General features: G+C 44.4%; 1 protein-coding gene across 1 annotated transcript in view; it reads left to right on the top strand.

Annotated features, from left to right (window-relative positions):
- Dok5 (docking protein 5) overlaps positions 1 to 23,834 on the top strand; it is a 145,573-nt gene that overhangs the window by 107,181 nt on the left and 14,558 nt on the right. The window contains exon 6 of the mRNA XM_046433906.2: positions 6,437 to 6,572. Coding sequence (XP_046289862.1) covers positions 6,437 to 6,572 — 136 coding nt within the window. The remainder of the gene's footprint in view (positions 1 to 6,436; positions 6,573 to 23,834) is intronic.

The raw sequence follows: 23,834 nt of genomic DNA, 5'->3' as shown, positions 1-23,834 counted from the left end.
ATCTCTGGTTTCTGAATGTTTCTGAGATGATACCTGCATTCTTACTAAAGAATTGAAAACACGTGTACAGTACAGTGCTCTGAGTTCTCCCTGCTGTGTCGAGTAGAGGAAGTCAAATGTGAATACTGGGTCCCACATACTTGCTTGAGAGATGTGAAATTCTCTCCTTTGCAAGAAAACAGAAATATAATTATGTCATTTATATGGCTATTTGTTCCTCATTAGCATTTAATCTATAAGAAGATTTTAATTATAAAAGTAATGCACATTTACTGTAAATATTCCAGTAATAGAGGCATGTATGAAATTAAAAGGTAGTGTTCCCTTTTCCACTGCAAAGAGCAACCTCTTGACTCAACCCACTAAGAGATGTTTCATTATTGCACCCTACTCTGTCAGACACTGTGCTAGGTGAGGGGCTTAGAAGACAAACAGGACGATGCTAGCTTTGTAGGGAACTTAAGCTAGGTCCTGCCTCCCCTGAGCTTCTGTGATTTTAGCATGTGATTTTAGGAATTTCTAAAGGAAAGGATGGCTTTCTTCTGACCTTCAAGGCAAAATTAGCACTCACCAATGCCTGTGGCTGTCATAACATAGGTGATGTCCACAGGTACACACCATCATTTTATATGTGCTACTACTTCAGAATTCTACAAAGGACTAGCACACATAATGCCTTCCTTCACCCCATGTTCTTCCAGTGCACCCGTGTGCTAGGTACGGTTCTGAGCACTGCAGAGGTACCAGTGGCTTCAACAGTGAGACTTACTCAACAGCTCAGAAAGGATATGGATGAAGTCCAACATTAGCAAAAGTAAAACAGATCTTAGCTTAAGTCCCACAGTGAAAAGTGAAGTTGGGGAGGGGTACAATTCTAAAGGGGGTGAGCAGGACTGGCTTTGCTGAGTCAACAGAGTCCGAGTCAAGACCTAAAAGAGCTAAGACGGTGTGAGCCATGTGGGGATCCCGGGGGACAGCATTCCTGCATAAAGGCGAACAGAGGAGGTGCTGAGGAGGAGGTGTCGCAGGGACAGCCAGGAGGCTGATGGGGCTGAGCAGAAGGAGGGAGGGGGAAGCAGGCCATGGTCAAGGTGGAAGTCCAGCAGAAGGTGCTTATGAGGAATCTGGCGTTTAGTAGTAGTTGAGGAGCCCTTGGGGCTTCATAGAGCTGGGCAGCTGCAGAGTTTGAGCGAGCAGCCCTCCCAGGACTGCTTTCACTTCTGATACCACCTGTTAGTTTAGGGGTTCCCAAGCCAAGTGAGGTGTTGATCATTCAGTGTCCCCCAGGTGCACATCCATTCCCATACTGCTGAGTCACCCTGTGGTCCTGCAACGTGGCCGCCACTTTCCTTCAAGACACATGCGTGCTGTGCCTCCCCCTCAGAGTGTCCCTGAGAACCCTTCCCCATGTGCTTTGACATTTCTGGGGTTCAATGATAATGACAGCAAACCCTAATTAAATGCTCACGTGATGCCAGATGGTTTACTAAACATAAAACACGATCCCCGACTCGAGCCCCTTGGGCTTTGTGTGATCTTATTCCCTGCTTTCCGTGTAGGAGGTCACTGAGACCTCCAGAGACAGAGAAGCATGTCCCAGGTCCTGATCCTGCCTGTGAGGGAGCTGGGGTTGAGGCTGCTACTTCCCTGCAGAGCAGGGCGCTAGGCACCGACCGTGTTCCCAAACACGGGATGATTTTATGGTCACAGAGACATAACACTAAATGTGGCCTCACAGTGATAAAGCCATTTCCTTTCAATTTGTTGATCCCTTTGATTAAATTATGGAGAAGCATTGGGCCTGGGCGCTGAAGAGTCTTATCCACTCTTTAGCACTCCCAGGGTACCTGTTACCAGAAAAGCGGACTCCAGCTGAGGCCTTCGACAGCAAGAGGACCTCGGTGGAGTTCAGTAACGTTTTGTTTTCGCTCTATTTATTTTTATATGTGCTTTTTGCTGTATTTACTTTTGTATCTCCTTTTATACCCTTCTATTTATGGTAGATTATAGTAGTTCATGATATTGAATCGATGATGCCATTTACGGCACCCAGGTTTGAGGGGGCAAAAGCCCACGGATATGGTAAGGATCACAGGTGGCCTGAGCACCGGACAGCCATCTCCAGACCATGTGAATGCTGGACATGCACTAGAGCTGGCCCGCGCTCCCAGGCCTGCGTGACACTGTGAGATGCTAGAGTGTCTCACAGCAGGGCCAGGGAAACCACCCCAGGAGCAGGGACTGCAGCCGGTGTGTGCTGCCTGGACGGAAGCTGAGATCCGCTGGGCAGAGGCCAGTGGTGGGAACTGGAGGCAGGTCACAACTGCAGAGAGTCTCAGCGGCCCCAGGGTGAGGCAGCCCAGCAGGCCTTCCCCAGGAGGCCTTCCTGACCTCCTAGTCTTAAAGCCTTACTCAGTTTCTCTCTTGTGCTTTTGTTTTAGGTCGAGTTCAGTGATTTTTCAAGCCAAGATGTTTTGTCTTCCAGGGGACATTTGTCAATGACTGGAGACACTTTGATTGTCACAGTTGGAGTGCTGGTGTGTAGTGAGCAGAGGGAAGCCTGTGACTTTCAGCAAAACTCACTGTCTACATAGAGCTCAGGTTCCCAGGGAACTGACAAGCTCCCTTGAAGACTTAATGGTACTCTCCACATAGCAGGTTTAATAGTTGTGATAAAGCCAGGTGAGAGCCATCGTCATTGTCTTTCAGGTAGCATTGCTCTTTGAAAATATAGAGCACCTTGGAGTTGGGGGCAAGTCCTGCCCCCAATGTAATCCCACCCCTCTTTCTTATATACAGTGCCTCAGAAAATGTTTGGTATGGATTAATTAATGAATTTCCCAGTGTTTTCTGCGCGATTGGTCTCTTCTGGATTCTTGACCGATTGAATGATCCATGTTTGGAATGACAGGCGATCATTTAGGGAAATAATGATAGAGAAATTCACCAAAGTTATAACCCCGTCTCTATGGCCACAGTGTTCCTATATCTGACTCCTGTTCTTGCCAGAAGAGATCAGATAGGCCATACTTACACTCCTTATTTTTGCCTCTCTGGGTGTCTAGTTCACTGGCTTCTGGGAGTGTGGGACCCTGGGAAAATGTTCGTTTATTTGGGACATCTTTGGGAAAGCATTCAAGGTTAGAACAAAGGAGTAAAGAGAAAGAAGGAATCAGGACCATCAAAATCCGAAGTGCGGATTTGCTCTTCCACCCTGGATGAACCCCTAAGAAAGCTGCGTGTTGTTTCCACAGAGATGTTGTGGAGTGAGGTTACATAAGACCATTAGCCTCTCTGCCATGCTCTTCTTTATACTTCCTTTCTTTTCTATTTTATTACCCCCTCTTTTCTTCTTACTGCCTCGAGGCATTTTCCCATTACATTATTTTGATGATGGCCTCTGGTGACATTAATGCTCTGTAAAGCTGCTTAGGGAAGAGTCGGAGCACATCAACCCGGTGAGGTGGATGAGGTGGGAAGGCTGTGGGCAGAGGCCAGGGGAGGTTGAGAAGAACCCTGAAGGGCAGCACTCATTTATTCCTGCTTCCTGGGTCACATGTGTCCTGCTGAAGGACACACATCTTGAGCAGAAGGACAGAGGTCCCGGCAATTTAACCAAAGGCCTCATTTCTCTTCAGAGCTCTTTAATGCATTTTGACTTTTTAATGTACTCTGGGGGACTTTGAGCCACATCAGGTTGCTGAGACCCTTTTGGCCCCTACGCAGCTTAAAAAAATAAGGAACAGGTTGTTGACATTTAAAATTCAGGGAACTTCACAAAACGATCAAGATTTCTGGCGTCTCTTAAATAAATCAGAAGCTGTGGCTCCAGTGGACATCCTGTTGCCTCAAGTAGACCATGGCTAGGGCTGGCTGGGCTTCTGATCTTACACAAGACCCGTAACAGACACTCTCCTGCATAGGGTCCAAGAGACTTTATCCATTCACTTTCTCTGCCTAGTGGAGTTGGGGGCTGTGACTCGCAGTTATTCCTGTAAGTGATAAGCTCTGTGTGTGTGTGTGTGTGTGTGTTTTCAGGACCCTCAGGTATGGGTAAGGGTGGTCTATGGAAGTCTGGTCTATGCAAGTCAAATAAGAATGCCAAAAATTATAATTGTTTTGATTTTATTTGTTTTTTTAAATAACAGTATTTGAGAAATTTAAATGTCACTGAAGAAAAGGGATAGGCTTGTTGTATTTATCAAAAGTGGACATTGGATAAAATTTAATTTTCAAAGAGTAGATGTCTTTAATATTATGATCCATTAAAGATTAATGGATTATAATACAGATAAAGCATTATACCATCAGTATTAAAAATAAGAAAATAGCATGTTATATAGATTGATGAATGATTGATCTGTAATTCAAAAGATGTACTGGGTCACAAACTAAACTGTGTGTGTGTTTTTTTTTTTTAATTGTGGGTTGCACTTAAAAATAAAATATATTGAAAACTGCAAAGTCCCCTAGATTTTCAGACTTTAAAAACACAGCTGCAGAGTTTAGATTTGCAAAGATTGATTTGCAAATTGATTATCATGCAAATATTTCTGAGTGACAGGTGGCTTCATTCTTTCTGGAAGAAAAGTATTTGTTTAAATGAGTAAATAGGCAATGCCCTCTGTCCTAGACAAGACTGCTTTCTCCTCTTAAAGAGTGCATGAAGGTGACTTCCTCCTCTTAATGAATGAGGATTTTTGTGTTTTATGGAGAAAAGGTCTATGAAATCCATACACCTTGCAGAATTAAGTGCCAGGTGGTGCAGTCAACTTTGCATGGTGGCCTGCATGCAGAAGAGGTGGCAGTAGGGGTTGCAGAATTGTAGGATATTTCAGGAAGGAAATGGGACTTGACTGAAAAATGCCTTGAATGTTAGTCTTAATTCTTTTTCTTGATACTGGGGACTGACCCCAGAGGTGCTCCACCCCTGAGCCATATTCTCAGCCCTTTTATTTATTTATTTGTTTTTTTGAGACAGGGCCTCACCAAGTTGCAGAGGCTGACCTTGAACTTGTGATCCTCCTGCTTCAGCCTCCAGAGCGACTGGGGTTACAGGCATGCACCACTGCACCCAGCTATTTTGGAGAGTTTAGTTCTTCCTTGGATTAGAATGACTTAATAATTAAAGGCACAGGATCAACTTTATGAACTAGTTCTTTATAGTAGCTCATTGAAAGAGCTTCTTTTGCCCTGTCTTTTTTCTTCCCCTCACATAGCCCATCTTCATGAAACTCAAGTGAGGCAGATTGTGAGCATTGACTGAAACCCTGCCATACATGCAGAACACTGCCATATGGTCATATGGTACCAGGCCAACTGTGAGAAATCAGAGGGATAAATCTTCCATGTTTTTATTGCATTAATTGCATATGCTGGAGTAGATAAAAATATTAATCATGGTTTGAGTTGGAAATGTGCTTAGTTTCCATGTTGCATTAAACACTTTTTCAGATGTGAGCAAAATTTTAATCCATAATTAGAAAGATGTATTGGGTCACAAACTAAACCGTGTTTCAGCAAGAGGTTCTCAAGGGGGAGCAGGGGCATTAGAAGAATCAGGTCCTTGGAAACAAAAAAAAAAATCCACCTTCTTGTTTACTGTTGCTATATCTATGCATCAAAATCAAGCTCTTGTACATGTTCCCGCATATAATTTTTTTCCCATCTTTTAACATATTCATAATAATTAAATATGTTTTAGTGTATATATTCAATGTATATTTAATCTTAAAGCACTTGTTTGGTCTTATTGTATGTGGTAGTCTCCCTCTATTAATGAAATTGTTTCTGGTTTTAGTGGTCTGGGATGGAGGTGACCTTCCTCTTGACATCAATTATCAAGCCAGGCAGCTTTTCTTGAAGAATTTCCCTTTGTGTTCCACATATTAATTCAGCACAATCATACTCATTAAACATAAATTAGCTGCATTCGATCCATCACATTGAATGGAAGCAAGAGTGAAATTTGATCTAGGATGTTTGTTAGGAATGAAAGAATCAGTAAAACCACCATGTGGGAGGAGAGTTAGGACAGAATCGAAGAGCACTGAGGGATCCTCCTTTCACCTCTGAGCTGAGCAGCTTTGGGTCTGCTAAGAATTTGCTAGAGGCTGGTAGCGGGAACACAGTGGCATGGGCTCCTCCTGGGGAGTGGGGAGGGGAAATGGAGGGATGACCCTGGGGCTCAAGAAGCACCTCCTTTGTCATCTCCTCCTCTGCTTTGTGACAAAAAGCAAGTGTTAGCTCTGGGTGCTGGGTTCCTGCCCATATTTATAATAACTAATTGGACACTTGGAACATTTCGATTCTACTTACCTTCATTTAGTAAATATGAACAGGAATCCTGGTATCATAAAAAATAAATGGGCGTGAGATCTTAGTACCAGAGACTTCAGGAGCGGGATTTCAAAGCTTCCTGTTTTTGTCTTCACAGGATGTGTGAGACTGGTGAAGGGCTGTTTATCTTTCAAACACGTGATGGAGAGGCCATCTATCAGAAAGTCCACTCTGCTGCTCTGGCCATAGCGGAACAGCATGAGCGCCTGCTACAGAGCGTGAAAAATTCCATGGTACGTGTGGAATTTCTTCCTTATGATCCAGTGTGTGTGCCACTGCAGAACGCAATCTGGGGATTTTTGTGCCAAACAATATGGGTAGCATTCTTTGAGCAGATGGTTGACATCTATATTCAAAAGTGTACAATGTGGAGTAAGTGCCATCCTTGGAATTCCCCAGTGACCAGTTGGTAAAACCCTAACCATACATCCCTGATCATTCACTTATCAACTTTGTGATTAAATTGTTGCACATGTGCATCTACATCAAAGACAACTGGGATGTGTATCAACATCTATGGACACAACAACGTGGATTACCTACCTGTGGGAATGTATTCATAGCTGTATTAGAAGTTACAATTGCAAATGCCAACAGAGGCTGGAGAGAACACAAATGAGAGAGGAGGGCCCAGGGAAACTTGAAATGTCAAAAAGCCCAGGACCACACTGCTGTTGACACAAGACGAAAGGTTCTGGAGAGGTGGAGACCTTGCTTTTTCAAGGGAAGCCAAGGATTTGAATCTGGGTATAATATGGTCCAGTTGGTAGCTTTTGGAAACGAATTGCATTGAAAATAGCAACATTTGTTGTGCCAAAGAGAACCTAACACGCTATACACAGCCATGCGTCTGTTGCTGTGTGGAAATGCCAGGAACACATGGGTACTCTTGAGTCCACCCACAGGATACCCACTCTTTCCATTGTATAGTGCTGTGGATGGCACCCAGAACGGCAGTTCATTAATTTCTTCCTTTGGAGAAAGCACACAATGAATGCACACAACTAAATAAAGAAAATCACATATTTGTAATCGTAAACTTCTACATAGACTTCATGCCTAGAAGAAAATAAAGCTGAAAACAGGATATTTAGCATGGTAGGAGTAGGATATTTTGAAAACTATGGCTTATTTAGATTCAAGAAGGGCAAAGCAAGCCAGTAATGTCACCTTCCCCAGACCATTCCCAAATGACCTGTGTACACAGCACACAGGTTTTACAGCAAGGGTCATCAAAACCCTCTGGAAAGAGCCAGATAGTCGATATTTCAGTCTTTGTGGATTAACATGGTTGTGGCTACAGCTACTTACCGGCTATTGTAGAATGAAGCAGCTATAGAAAAATTGTAATAAAATAGGAATGGCTGTGCTCCAAGAAAAACTTTATTAATGGACACTGAAATTCAAATTTTGTATAAATTTCTCATGTAAACTATTCTTGATTTTTTCTTCCAATCATTTGAAAATATTTTTTAAAAACCCATTTTTTATTTATGGGTCAAACACAATCAGGCAGCAGGACAGTTTACTGTTGGAAGGGCGTGAGCACAGACAGTGAGCCAGCGTGACTTGAGACTTCAGGAGAAGCAGGAGCTAGACTCCTGCAGTAGGTGTGATGTCAGAGGTGGTGACCTGGATGGAGTGTCCAGTCTGGCTGGGACATGGAGTGCCCAGGTATGTGGTTAGACTTTATTCTGGGATTGCTGTGAGGGTGTTTCTGGTCAAGATAATGTTTAAATGGGTAGATCAAAGACAGCAAATTGCCCTCCATGATGTGGATGAACTTCATCTAATTGGTCAGATACCTGAATAGAACGGAAGGCAGGCTGAGAGAGAGCTGGCGCTCTGCCTAGTGGTCCAGAGCTGGGACGTCAGGCCCCTGCCTTGGAATTCATAGAACTTACTCCACTCTCCTGGTTCTCAGGCCTTCAGACTGCAGATGCTGGAACTTCACTTTCATGATTAGGTGAGCGAATTCCTTAGAATCAATCAATCAGTCATTCATCCAATCAATCTCTTTTTCTCTATCTCTCTCTCTTCCTGTTGATATGTTTTTGGAAAACCCTGACTAATCTGGGACTGATACAGGAGCAGACACAGATGATGCAGAGATACAGATCAATGCCATATAGCTGTGTGTAGGATCCCTGCCCACGGAGGCAGAGCTAGTTCCAATGCCAACTCTGAAACATTCTGGTCTGTGGAGGAAAGAAGCAAAGTTCTTGATTTCTCCAGACTCCAGTCTTCTGCTTTGTATAGTGGGAAAGTTAATAGTATTCATCTTTAAGTCTTCTTGTAAAATTTAGGAGAGATATGCTTGTTATACATAAGCTTTTCTTTTTGAAATAATGGACCCTTTGTACCTAGTTCTCCAGATACTTAGCAGTTATGGATACTGAACTATAGGTAGATCAGTGGATGGATGGGAAGATGGGCTAATGGGAATAAAGAGACGGAGAGGAGGAGAGAGAGAAACAGAGCTATAAAACTCAAGTCACTGAAAACTTAGAGGGAAATGTCACTGCATTAGACTTGTGTGGCTATTCTGTTAGATGCTTTTAAGCTCCTAAAGAAGTTTTTCTAAAATTACCTCATTTGCGAAGCCATAATTAGCATAAATTGTTTTGTGCTTGAAAGGCAGGTTCTGCACGCACATGTGTTTTCCATTTACAACCTTCTCATTATTTCCACTAAAAATTAATCGAGAATATGAGTCATTCATTCAGATCATCCCATTGCAAATTTAACTAGAAAATAATGTCATCCACTCTTAATTTGCTGTAAGCTTAATAAGTTCTGTAAAATGGATGTGATTTTTTAAAGCAACAACATCCTGTTTTAGATGAAATGGGTAAAGGTCCAAAATGGGATATGACTCTCAAGCAGGTTGAACTGAGGGTTGTGAAAAGCTGAAGATCAATGAACTTGAATATCTCTGATCAGGGAAGAAAAGAGACACTGTGATAAAATGGAATACACACAGGTCACACTGCTGGCCTACCGTCCCCTGGGCTGTTCAGAGTTTTCTAGAACTGGGAGTAGATCCACAAAGCTGTGGCTGAGCTCTGCTAGGAATGGCCTTGCAGTACTGCTGGCTTGGTTCTCGGAGGAAACTGAGGCCATTACTGGAAGGAAGGGAAGCTCACCTGGGGCCTCAGCCTCATTACTGGGAAGCCCTCTTGCCATTCACTGCTCCTGCTGTAAAACCTCAGGGCTGCATCTGCAGATGGAATGCCACACCTGGGACCCAAGCTGGTCTGAAGTCACAGCCCTGAGTGAAGTGACGGAGCACTCTTTGCTACCCTGAATCCCAAAGCACGTAAAGACCAGGCTGTGGTTTGGGTGCCAGCAACAGCCGTGGTTGGCTGAATAAGAGCTCCCCAAAGGTGCCCAGGCTGTGATCGTAGAACTGGCAAAAGTCACCTAATGTGGCAGAAAGGATTGTGCAAACGTGATCAAGTTCAGGTCTTGGAAGGGGCCGTGTCCTGGATGCTCCAGTAGGTCCAGAGTGACCTGATAAGAAGGGACTGCAGGGAGTGAGGGGTGGGGTGATGGGAAGATGAGAGCAGAGCATCAGAGAGAGACTTAGAGGTGCCATGCTGCTGCCTTCAAGGCAGAAGGTGGACTGTGGGCCAGAGGAGGCAGGCAGCCTCTGGGAGTTGGAGGAGTCTCGAGAACTAGAACCCCTGAAAGGAACCGGCCCCGATGATACCTTCAACTCTGTGCAACCAACTTCAGATGTCTGGCCTCCACGCTGTAAAACACTATGTCACGTGTTAAGACACCAACCAGTGATCATTTTGTCATAACAGCTACTGGACACTAATTCAATAATGACATCAACAATAATAAAATAACCATGTGTTGCTTTTCTGCGCTGTGATGGATGGTGTTTCAAGGACTTCTTGTCTCCTCTCTAACCCTCTCAATGACCCTTGGGTTGAAGGCCCAGGACACCTGGCTCAGAGCTAGTGGGGCCTAGGTTTGGAATGGGCTTGCCAGGATAATGCCATGTTTCCCCAGTGGTCACAATCCATGATTAAGGAAGTCACCTGCCATCACCCTAGAATGTTCTATTGATTAAACGCGAATCTCAATTCTTGCCCACTCTGAGGGAGAGGTTACTGCACAAGGACATAAACTCCAGGAGGAGGAAGTCACAGGGGAACCTTAGCGTCTGCCGCTTACAATATTTATTTAGTGCTTTGTTTTGTGTCGTTGGTGCTGAGGCTTGTACCATTGCCTTGCATAGTGATCTACCCTGAGTCACACCCAGCCCTTCCTTAGAACTTTGATCTCTACTTTTTAAATATCTTCCCTACTTCATGACAACACCATTTGTTTTGTGTGCCCACATCTTCTGTAATAGCCACTGCTGCCGAGTCTCCACTTCTGTGTCACACCAGGCAGTTCCCATCCGTCTCTCTACTCGCCACTGTGAGGTTACCCATTCTCAGTCACTTGTCCATTCAAAAATGTTTATTGAGGACCTGCTTCAGCCTGTGTGCTACAGGTCACCATGTTAAATAGACATGAGGAGCTCGTGTCCGTGCGGCTGACAGCAGAAGAGAACATTTTGTTCACAATCCTCAATGTGCAAGGACTCACTGTTGCCGGCTGGGAAAGCGGCTGCCTGTCCTGCAGAATGCTGGACCACGGGAGCCAGGATGGGCTTGTCTGGCTCCTGAGCCCCCAGCTCTGCTGCAATGCCTCACTCCCTTGAGGGGTGGTAGAGCACAGAGCTCCCTACCCAGCAGTCTTAGCGTTTTCAGATCGCCTGAAAACTTTTGTGGGATACCTGCCCACCATCTGCAAAGTAATGTGTTAGGTCTTATCCAGGAGAACATGCCCGAATATACCAAGAGATTTCTAGAAACATCAACCAACTTACCAAAAAAAAGGGGGGGGGGAATAACAATTGGTTAAAAGAATTCTCACTTATTTTGGAAAGTTTGGCAATAGAGAGTGAGCTGGTGGATTATGATCCCTCCCTATGTTCCCACGCCTCCCATGTAATGTATTTCTGTTGTTCTGTAGAGGGTGATAGAGGAAGGTGGGGGTGAGACAAACAGTTGAATGGGGACGAGGGGGCTGTGCCTCTCCAGCTGCCTCCACCTCCCTGGGGAAGCTGCAGAGGAGGACAGCTTGGGTCCTCCCTGGAGCAGCAGCTATTTTTGCCACCTTTGAGATCAGTGTCTGAGACGAAGTCTAATTTTGGAACAAGGAGTGGCAGTGTGTGGGATGTTCCTCATGCCACCACCAGGCCTGTCATTTTTAGAATTTCCTTCAAGGAGTGAGCTGCAGGGTGAAGAATCCTGCAGCTTAGCGGGTCTTTTCAGGGCTGCCGGGGTGGGCTTCACTGGGGGTGGTGGTTGCTCAGGCCCCTGGGCGACTTCTCCCTGCACTCAGGATCCCTGGTTAAACACAGGTCCCAGGGTCAATCTGAGCTGAGCTTTCTCACCTCTTTTTGTTCATTTAATGGGTGGATATACTTCAAAATTGGATTTCCCAAACAAGATTGACAATGAGCTTATAGAATTCAAGTGATCTTCTTCTACAGTTCTTGAAACCAAATCAATTTATATTCAACCTAATTTTAAAAACAGTATGCCACACATTTTTAAATATAGAAGGCATCAAATAAATTGTAGAATCGATTTCATCTCTGTTTGGACACTGAAATGACCCTTGCATGCTGAGCTTAAATGTATAAACACCTTGCTCAGAGTCCCTCCCCGCCCCTCCTCACAGCCCCCATGAAAGTCTGATTTGCCTCTTCTACTTATGGACTCTGGTTAATTGGTTAACTTTAGCAAACTGCTTAAAGCAATTATCAGCTTTTTTTTCCCCACAATTGAACTAAAAAATTTTTAATGTCTTGGCCTATTAATTATTCCAAAACTTTTGTGGAATACCTGTCCACCATCTGCAAAGTAATGCTTTAGGTCTTATCCAGGAGAACATACAATCAACCCTAAAAGAAATCTTTGCATCTTGAAAGGAGTTTAAAATTCATATAAGGAATTTAAATTTATATGTCTCAAAATATGCAGGAATATAGTTCTATGGGTTCAACTTGCTGTAGTCTCTTTGGGGGAGAATTTGTTCTTTTTTTGTGTGCGTGGTGTTGGGGATGAAACCAGGGTCCTCGTGCAAGCTGAGCAAGTGCTTCAGCACCGAGACACGTCTCTGGCTCAATTTGTTCTTACTTATCAAAACTAAATTCACACATAGTTTGCTCAGTAATAGTATTTCTAGGAACTTACTCCAGAGATGTACTTGCAGAAGGGAAGATGACATGTGCACAAATGTCTATCCTCACAGTCCTCTTTTTAGCTAGTATTTGCGGATCACTTTCTCTCTACCAGACAGCACACGAGGTGCTGCAGGAAGGACTTGCTCCCATTCTTAGGGAGCTGATTTGAAGTACCAGAAATTACTAGAAAGGGGTGAGTCTTCCCAAAGGCGACTGATAATAGCTCATGATCTGATCTAACAGTAATGACAGGAGGCCGATAGTGAGAAATATGTCACAGTGGCTACGCGGATTGTCGAATGGCAGTGTCAGAGGTACACAGAGTGAATGAATGAAGATGAAGCAGAACCGTCGTCCCGCTCTGCCCACTCACGCGTGCTTCTGTAAATACCCAGCTCCTCTCCTGGGGAGATGTGCATGTACATGTTAACGCTGGCTAACCAGAGAACAAAACAGGTTGGAGGATCTCGGAGAGACGTGGTGTCACTTAAGGTTTGTCCTCTTTCATAGAAGTTTTTAAAACCATGCCTACATAATTGTATTTATAGAAACAGAAACAGAAACAGTTGAGTTTCTGGCATGAGTCAAATGGGACTAATGAATGATGGGGGCGAGAGAAGGTTCTCCCACTGTGAATGGCAAACACATGTGATACAAGATAATGAGACAGATTTTTTTTGGGGGGGGGGTTTGAATCCAGGAGTGTTCTACTACTGAACTACCTCCTAGCCCTTTTCTTACTTTCTTCTTTTTTTCCCTTTTTTTTCTTCTTTTGGAGATATGGTATTGCTGAGTTGCCCAGGCTGGCCTCCAACTTGTAATCTTCCCACTATTTCTAGAGTCACTGGGATCACAGGCATGTGCCACCCCATCCAGAGACTGATTATTTAAAAAATATGTAATCAAGCACAAACAGTTGATAGGGAAATCATCATCACTCTACAGAGGTCTCTGTCAAGGGTAAAGAGCATCTTCTTGGAGAAGGTTTTATTGGAGCTTAGGTTGCTGTAGTGTTGTTTCTTCTTGGTACTAGAGATTGAATACTAGGCACTTTACACTGAGCTGCATATCTGGTCCTTTTAATTTTTTTATTTTGAAACAGGGCCTCCCTAAATTACTAAGGCTAGCCTTGAACTTGTGATCCTCCTCCCCAGCCCCCCAAGTCAATGGGATGACAGGTGTGCATCACTGTGCCTGCCTCTATGTGGGTTTTCATTGAACTTTTGTCTGATAATCAAATGTCACCTTACCTTCTACCATTCTTCCTAGAGTCGTGAACTCCTGACATCGTTCCATGGTCATTGTTTAGCTTCTGGCTGTTCCTCTGTAGGAAAAGGAAACAGATTGGATGTTACCAGCAGGTTGTAGCTGGATATAGTCAGGCAGTGCGTGAAGAGCCTGATGGTAGCAGGGTTCATATCATGGCCCTTCCTCATCTCAAGATGTTTCTTGGGAGTGGAGGCTCTGGGTGAATAGGGTGGGCCTTACAGTATGGTAAGTATGCAGCAGTATTTTTTTTTTGCAGTGTGTGTGGGGTCCCATCCCATGGATTGAACTCATGAGCACTTGACCACTGAGCCACATCCCCAGACCTATTTTGTATTTTATTTAGAGACAGGGTCTCACTGAGTTGCTTAGTGCCTTGCCTTTGCTGAGGCTGGCTTTGAACTCAAGATCCTTCTGCCTCAGCCTCCTGAGCTGCTGGGATTATAGGTCAAGAAGATAGAGATGGGAACAATGATGGAGATATAGAGATGAAGGAAATCAAGTTATTGCACTTGCTAATCTGTTTTGAGAAGTCAGTAAAGTAGTAAGTTATTGCCAAACACTCCCTGTCAAGAGCCACATGGTAAATATTTCAGGCTTTGTGCCATACACCGTCTTTGCTGTTGCTTCCCTACTTTCCCCTCTCTTATTTTTTACTTTAAACATTTAACAGCCTTGCTTAGTTCTGGGCCATGCAAAAATCAGTCCTCTAGAATTCGACCTGAGTCTATAGCTCCCTAACCAGAATGCAGCACGGAGAGGAATGTAGAGGTTGAGCAAGGATGGTGTCACCAACCATGAAGGTCACAGCATTCTGGGAAGGTCCAGATGATTATTTCTGCTGAATCGGAAATGGGGAACTTCTGGTCCAAGAATTTATGAGCATGTCCAAGCATGAAATAGGAGGCCTCTTCCAGAGAAAAGTGAAACAGTATCCCTTGGCCCAGGTTCAGGCAGCCAGGAACATTGGCCAAAGCCTCAAATGTCCAGGCCAGGAACAGGAGTTAGATTTTCAGAGATCATGGGAGTGTTGTGAGCCTAGAGTGCAGCCACTTTTTGTTTAGTCTGTGATGTTTTGGTTCACATGGTATTTTTAAAAATTAAATTTGTTACCAGCAATTATTATGGGAGACTGCATGTGAAATACAGATTTCTTTCTTAAAAAATAGGAATATCTGGTTAACTGAGCCTGCCTGCTCTAATATGTAACAATTGTCTGTCATTTGGTGTGGGAGGCCATCCTCGCATGTGATTTGAGTTACCTCCCTGGCTGGGTGAGAGGCGCTTAGACAGCTGTGTCAGAGCTTTCCCCACCCTTTCCCAGGTCTGAGGGCTTGTCCGAGCAGAGGCGTGTCTGGCCACTGCCCCGAAGACCCAATCGTCACCCCTGACCTTGGGATGCTGCCCCCATTAACCTTCATTGGATGGGATTTTCCCTGAAATTTTTTTTGTTCCCCAATAAAAGCCTACTCCCTGGCGTGTTCTCTCTCTCTCTTGCTAGCCTCTTCTGTAAACCTCGCTACCGTATTAGGTGGCTGGAGGTGGGAGCTAGGAGAAGCTGTCCTGGAGCTTGTATTAAAGGTAATTAGAGTCTTGTCTCTTTAATTTAGAACTCCCTAGCGTTTACTCATGAATCGAACTTTCTTTCATGAAGCTAGCGCTGGTCACGTGGCAGAATTTGGCAATGGTGAATGCCCTTATTTTTTTACTAATTCTCCCCCTCTCTTGTCTAGGTAACCAGAGTAGTTTCTGCATGACCCACATGGATATTCATGTTGGCAACCCCTGATTTAGGGGAATGACATGTATCTTTTCTTCCTTCATATTTTTGCCAAGACATTTATTTTCTTGATACTGCTTTTTGTTGAAGATTATAACTATTGCTTCGGTAGCCAAGGCTGGCTCTTACTGGGGAAAGTGTCAGGGCAGATGTACATTCAAGAGCTTATGTTGGAAAATGCAAATACGTGTGTGCATCTGTGTGTGTGTTATTGACAGAATCTAATAGAAGAGTCTGCTACAAAAGAGGAAACTAGGCTTTTGTGTGTGTGTGTGTGTGTGTGTGTGTTTAATCAATGAGGCAAAAACTGAGTGGTGCGCTTTTAAAGGCTCTGTTAGGTCTGATCAGTATGATGATCATGGAATTTTTCTTTGTTCTAAACTGGGACACTTTTGAGAGCAGAAGCAGACTCTAATAAGAGTAAGATTAGCTAGGTAATTTGTAGGCTCAAAAGGAAAACGTAGAACCCTTGTTTAAAAACTTTTATAATTTTCAAGATGGCAGCTACAGGACATGAAATTAAGCATGGGGTCCTTCTAAGCATGGGAGCCTGTGCCTGTGGATACTTCGTATGCCTGTGAAGCCAGTTCTGATTAAAAGAGTGCCTAAGTAATGCATGGAAATAGATTGCTGCTGGGAAAACTCAAATGTGTAGTCATGATCGTCTTTGATGTTGCTTCCCTGCTTTCCCCTCTGATACTCTTTACTTTAAACATTTAACAGTCTTGTTTAATTCTGGGCCATGCAAATCAGTCCTCTAGGATTTGACCTGAGTCTATAGCTTCATGACCCTGGCTCTAAACCCTGGTTCTGAGGCTCTAAACCCTGAATCATTGATTCTCAATGGTTAGCAATCTGTGTCCCAGAGGACATTTTGTAAATCTGGGGTCAGATTTGGTTGTCATCACTGGTAGTCTTACTGTCATCTAATGGGTAAAGGCCTGGGATACTGCTACAATGCACAGGACAAAGAATAACTTGGCCCCCAATGACAGTGATGCCAAGGTTGAGAAACTTGGTTCTAAAAATACGTGAGTTCTGCTGGGTGGGTGGGGGGGGCAGAATCTGCTGGATCACTGTGTCCAGAATTGAGTGCTGCTTCTGAGCTGTGGAATTTGCCTCTCTTTGCCTTAGGTACTTGAGGTAACATGTGGGTGGTAATGACAATGTCTTTGCCTTGCCTTGCTGTGTGGTTCCCATGAGTTAGTACACATGAGGTGTTGGAAGGGAGCTAGTAAGATTTAGCAGATGTGAGCCATTCTAGTGATTCCACTTTTACAAGTAGGGTGTAGCAGGCGACCCAGGGAATGTGGGTGATAGACTGAGTTGTGTCCTTCAGTCCCTGATGCTGTTAGTGCATTATCGAAGAGCCCGACCACATCAGACTACCAGGGGCTTTCTGTGAGGGACTAAGCACGGCCCAGTACTCAGCAGGGACTTCATAAATCTGCACAATTACTTCTTGCTCTGAAAGCAAAGTACAATCAAGCAACAAGACAAAGTACAGCACAGATATGTAGGCAGGTGCTTCCGCCTGCCACCCACCACGCCTCTCCAGGCAGGAAATGAATCCTCCCTCCATTCTGGCATGTTCTAGTCACCTTGTCATAAGACTCCTGCTTCTGTTGACTGTGGGCATGGTGTCTAAAGGGTGAATCTGACCAGGTGGGATTTTCCTTTGGACATTAACTTTAAAAATGAGAAAGTAGCTGTCCCATTAGGCTGCAGGCCTCTGCAGGCAGGGACAAGGCCCCATCTGTCTGCTATAAGTTCTAGATATGGGCATGAAGGTTTGTTGAACAGACAGAAGGAAGACCAAATAAATTCCATTATGACCATAGATTAAAAAAAAAAAGGCAGAATTCCAAGTTCATTTCCCTCCTGATGCCCAAACAAGGCTCAGGTTCCAAGCAAGCCGGATTTAGAAGGCCACAGAGAGCTCAGTCCCTTCGGAGCGCTCTCCTCAAGTACAGGCGGGAGAGGATTTCCCTAAGAAGGAGGCATGAGGAATCACCAGAAGCAAAGGGAGCAATGATTTTGTTTTATGCATGTGGTTGAGGATTCAGATGGCTCTGAATAAATTGATGCAAATCACTTTCGTTCTCCACAAAAATAACCGTGGGGGTGCATCTGGTATGAGGCAAAATGCTGCGCTTGGGAATGTGGCCCCAAATGGTTGATTTTACAAACAATCTGCTTGTCAAAGCTGAGCGCCATGGTGGAACCATTGTTTCAGCCAAAGTTCTGCTCACCAAGGCCCGTCTCCTTTGCATTTATTTTTTTTCCTTAGCAAGAAAGTGATCTTTCTTTTGTACCCACTTTTTCTTTTCTGTCTTTTCCTTTTCTTTCTTTTTCTTTGAATGTCTAGGAAATAAGCCCCTGCTTGCTCTTTCCTTGAAAGTTCAGTACTAGGCTGTGATATTTTCATAACATTTTGATCATAAGAATACCCAACCCATTGCCTCCAAATGTCAGAACAAGGGAGAAGAGTTGGAGAAAATAAAGACAGCTCTTTGGGTGACTCTTGCTGAACATCTGTCAGAGCTGGAGTCAGGCTTATGCAGCCTATGAGTTGAGGATGGGGTTTCATTAGAAAGTTGGGGAGACTGTGTGTTTGGCAGATAGTTAATTTCCAGTTGAAAGAAGGACCTTGGGACAGTAGGGTTTCAAGGGCCTGGTCAAAGTTCTGATACTCTATTCCTAAGATGGCAGGGGCATCCTCATCTCCTTGTAGCCCAGCCTTTTGGCCAGTTGCTATTTTGCTAAGCTTTGGAGATGCAATCCAGGTAGCTTTGTTATTATGAACAAAACAGACACAAGCCTGCCTTTTAGGGTGTTCACAATATCCCCAGCTCTTCCTATGAGATGTAGCTAATAGCATAGCTCTGGAGTGAGGGCCAGCTCCCAAGTCCTAGCTGGACATCCTTCCAGCTTGATGTCCTTGAACAAGTGCCTTCCACACCCTTACAATTTGTTTCCCCCTCTGTAAAGTGGGAACTATATTAGTACATACCTTGCTAGGTAAGACACTTGCTTGGCTCAGCGCCTGGTACATACCAACTACAGAAGTAACCTGAGCTGGGGTTATTACTGACCTGTACTAGGAGAGGATGGAATGGAGAGGGGAGGGCAGATGGTAGCGGATTCTTGTTCACTAAGAGATTCATTCATTCATTTAGTCAATTAATACATCCGTGATTCAGACACTTTTTATTATGTAAGTGCCTCCTATGTGCCTGGAATCATGGAATGATATGTGCGAAGCCTTCTCTGGCCTGAGGAAGGAGAGAACTCAGCTCAAGGCAGGGTCTTCTGTCCCACAATTAGCATGTGGGACATGACCAAAGCTGGCTTCTATTGGGTTCTCCCGCCATACCCGGTCAGATCCAAGAGGAGCTGGGTTTTATTCAATTCTAGGTTTCCAGCCACTGTGGTCTGAGTATATGAAGGGATGGGATGAGTGAGTGGATGAAGCAAGGACCCCGAGTGCAGAATTCAGCTGGAGGGGTGAAGGAAGGGGCAGGCTGATGGACGACGTGAAGCCGAACAGGAAACCACATCAGGAGGCTGAGTCCACCCAAGGGCTCTGTGCTCCATCTGGCTCTGTGCTGAGGGGCTGCATGCTTTGTTTCCTTTAATTTTCCCAACTATTTGGAGATAGGGACTGATTTTTAAATCATATCAAATTTAACTTTTACATTAACTCCTGTGTGTGAAATTTAACTAACCACAAAATTAAGATCATGCAGATGATGCTTGCTGCTATTTTCCTTTTCATTGTTTATAGGCATCTCTTTCGCCTCCTTTCTCTTCAGTTGCAACTCCTGAATCTTGTTAAGAAATGCATGTCTTTCTGTCCTCCTGTACCATTCTAAGCTGCACAGGTACCTGGATCTGCCTATAAGTGTAGACACACATAGGTAGATAGATGCCTACCCTCAGGCTCAGGCTAGTTGGGGGCCCTTGTTTATTTTACAAAGTTGCAACCATGTTGCTCATTTGCAAAGAACCTACTTCTGATTTAACAGTCAGCCTACCTAGTGGAAATTGTTACAAGTTGTGAAGTCAGGGCAGATTCTGGTGCTGGCAAATTCTGGCCCAGCGACAAAATCTGGCCTGTGCCTGTTTCTTGTAAGTCAAGTTTTATTGGAACACAGCTCCGCTCCCAGTCACCTGTGTTTTGTGGCTGTTTCTACCATGAAACTGAGGAGTTTGAGTAGTTGCCAAGCGAGACAGTGTGTCCTGCAACAGGAAAGTTTGTCAACCTCTACCTTATCTGTTCTCTATAATGACTCTATGATATTTCCCAGTCTTGATGTAACAGAATTTGTTGGGCCTATCTCTAGGTATATCAGATTTATTTTGCCACTAAAGAACAATGCCATAATAAACACCTTGGACCTGTGTTCTTATATACTGTCAATGGTAACTGAGTATCTAAACTATATCTTAGTTAATGGAATTTTCTAAACTCAAGAGTAAGATTGCTGAATTGAAGGACATAAATACATTTAAAAATATTATTTTAGAAATTTTCTTATTGGTGCATTATAATTATACTTAATAGTGGAATTCATTATGCCATCTTCATATATTCACAGAATATAATTTGCTCAGTTTTCTCCCCATTCCCTTCCCTTTCCCTCCTCTTTTCTCTTTGCTCTATTCTGATCTCCCTGATATTATTATTTAAATTAGTGCATTATTATTATTATATATTTTAGACATTTAAACAGGTATTGCTATATTGCCATTCAAGATACTAAAGCATTTACATTTTGTTAGTCCATTTCATAGAGGAGGCAATTGAAGATTAAAGGCTCACGATTTGGTAAGTGGAGTTCTGTACTCCGAGCTGGGGAGGGAGGGGAAGGTGCTGGTGCCCTGGGTCTCCAGCATTGTGCTGCTGAGTCACCTGCAAGGCTAGTGAAGTCAGATTCCTGTCCCCACCTCCCAGCCATGTTCTAGAAGATTTGGGATGGGACATTGGAATTTGCATTTCCAGTAATGTCTCGGGTGATTCTGATGCCCCTGGTCCAGGGAACACACTAGGAGAACTGTGCTCTAAAATGAGTCCTTGGTCCTTGGTCCTTGGGGGTTGGGGGGAAGATATATACTTTCAAGAAGAAGAACTGTCTCAGAAGAGGCAAGGAAGAGCAAAGGGTCTAGGGAATGACTTGGCCTTCTTTCTTTGAAGCCCTTTATGCAGAGAAAAATCCACAGTAAAACATTTTGCCTGTCCAGGGCTGAGAGCAGAATGTCAAACATTTCCCACTTGTCTAGTCACAGTGAACCTTGACCAGTCTTTTCAAGCATATGGCCATGTGTGTTTTCAAGGTTTCTTGTGTTTAGGAAGCAAGAACAAGTGGTAAGTTGCTGAATTCCCTTATTGCAGAAAACTCCATTCCTTTATGAAGTAGCTCTTCCTTTAGCACCGAGGGAGCCACAGCTAATGGAGAAGTGAGGAGAGAGTGCACAGGACGTCATGCAGGTCTCTGTGCACCTTCAGAATGAGTCATCTCTCCTCATGGACCACATGGTTGCCTGTGATGATTACTGAACGTGTTCCATATCATCTCTGTTTGAGAGGAATTGCTTACTGCCACCCGGCAGAGTGATTAGCATTTTAAGCAGTTTGTATTGACTTAAATGAACCTGCTTCATCAAGCAGAAAGAGCCCCAAAGAATGCAGCCAATGTGTTCATCTCAATAAATTAGGCCCAGGACCCAAGGGCAACCTGCGTTAGTGAGACCCTTGTGGGGGTGAAGGATAAACCTTAGAGACACAGACTTCTTCCTGCTTGGTAAAGAGACTGTACACTACACAAATTCATGCTTGATTTTTCAAGTCTTCTTAAGGAAATTCATTGTGTAAGACTATTGTTCACTGGGTCTGGATTTCGTAGAAACAGACCTACCACTTTAAGATTCAGCTCAAAACGTATATTTATTATTCATGAGATATTTGGAACACTTCTTTCAAGTTAGACTTGAAATTATGTTTGGTTTCTTTGAGAACTCTTTTTTAGTCTCCTTTTAACTTCTGGTTTTCATTTTCTAGCGTCACTTGCAGGAGAGCAAAGGGGCGGGGCTGGAGTGGAGGTGGGGCCTGTAGCACCACAACCTGCAGCAGGAAGAGGCTTCCTCCTGGCAGGACCGAACCTGGCGGGGTGGCCCCCTTACCTTTTCCTCCCCCAAGTGCCTTATCCGAGGTCACAGAGTTCCCAGAGTTAGTGAGTGGCGTAGGGTGTAACTGAGCAAGGGTTGTCACTTATTTTGAGATGTGTTAATTTCAGTTTGCACGTGGTCTAAAGTCAAAGAGTGCTAGGGAGTGGGCAGGATAAGTCTCCCACACTCTGGCAGCCCAGATCCGATATCCCGAGGGCCAGCACTTGGCTGGGTTCTTTGGTATCCTTCCAAACTATGGACAACATAATAAATATAAAACATATCTCTTCATTAAAAATTAATTCAGTCTACAAATGTGAGTGCAGTGGTCCCCCCTTTACCTTTGGGGGATGCCTTCCAAGACCCTGGTGGGTGGGTGCCTGAATCCATGGCCAGTGACTAGCCCTGTATGCACTGTTTTGCTTATTCATACGTGGCTAACGTCACATTCAATTTACAAATTGGCAGAGCAAGAGAGTAAAATCTAATACTAAAACAAAAGAATTTAATAATATGTTGTAGTAAGAATTATTTAAAACACATGGATTCTTTATTTCTGGGCCCATTTTGTGTTTCTGGACCGTGGAAGCCTGACAACAGAGAAAGCGAAATCGTGGGCAGGAGGCTGCTTTATGGCACCGGCTTGTGTCTAGGAGGCAGGAGTACTGCAGAGAGCAGGGAAGAGTTCTGTCCTCCAAGGAGTTCGCACACTGTTTGAGGGGAGATGGACAATCAGCAATCAAAAGTCAATAATCAACATATAAATATTCATTAAGAGCTGATGAGCACTCTGAAGAGGATAACAAGTGTAAGCAAGAGAAAGTGACCAGAGCTGTCACCTGGTAAAGTAGAACTCAGGTAGAGATCTGAGGAAATGCAGCAGGGAGCCTTTGAATTGTCTGAGGGCCAGGTGTTTTAGGCAGAGGGGAGTGAGTGCAAAGGCCCCGAGGCAGCTTTGTGCTTTGTTCACATGCCAGGAAGCTGGTGATTTGGGAGCAGAAAATGAGAAGAGCATACAAGATAGCCAACAGCCAGGTCTTGACTGGCCTTGAAGCTGTGGTGAGGGCTTTGCGGTTTTTTCTCAAGGCAAGTTGGGAGGTCACTGAGGGCTTTGAGTAGGGCTGAGTTAATGCCAACACTGTGAAAGGATCACTCTGGAAGCAGACTCGGGGTGAGGAGGGCAAGAGTACCAGCAAGAAGATGAGCACCTGGACACCCAGGCGAGTGTGATCACCATGTGGACTGGATGGTGGTGGTGGAGATCAGACCAACAGCATTCACTCATTGATGAGGAGTCTTAGAGGTAGAAGAGACCTGACAGGGCCAGGGAGTTTTTTCTTTTCCCAGAACAGCAAGTAGAGTGGTAGAAACACCTGCCACAGTGGAGGAGGCTGGGGAGGTATGGAGCGGGAGACAGGGCAGGTCAGATTCTGCCATTTTCCATGGAAACTGTCTGCTGCACAGTCAAGTGGAGTGGGAAGTGGGCGTCACATGTGCATGTCTGAAGCTCAGGGCCAAGACTGCAGGTGCAGATCACACTTGGGAATCCTGGGCAGATGGCATGTAAGTGCATCCCAATGACAGGCTCTCCCCGTGAGCCCGGGACGTGATGGCTGTCCCTTTCCTTTCAAATCTTTTTATATCACTTCTTGTTTTAGTCAGCATTTTTGTTTCTGTGACCAAAAGATCTGACAAGAACTGTTAGAGGAGGCATAGTTTATTTTGGGGCCCATGGATTCAGAGGCTCAGCCCATAGACGGCCAGTTCTATTCCTTGGGTGAACATCATGGTAGAAGAGAGTTGTGGAGGAAAACAGCTCAGAACATGGTGAGCAGAAAGAGGGCTGGGTGGGAGGAGCGCACTCTGCTCACCAGTGACAGAATATACACCCTAAGGCACACCCCCAGTGACCTACCTCCTCCAGCAGCCACACCCTACCTGTCTACAGTTACCACCATTCAAGTGGATTAATGCATTGATCAGCTTAAGGTTCTCCCAACCCAATCACTTCCTCTCTCAGCCTTC

Source organism: Marmota monax, unplaced genomic scaffold (genome assembly GCF_021218885.2).
Source record: "Marmota monax isolate L192 unplaced genomic scaffold, Marmota_monax_Labrador192_F-V1.1 WCK01_AAM20220418_F8-fsc00014, whole genome shotgun sequence".
NCBI lineage: Eukaryota > Metazoa > Chordata > Mammalia > Rodentia > Sciuridae > Marmota > Marmota monax.
This window is presented reverse-complemented; position numbering and strand designations above follow the sequence as displayed.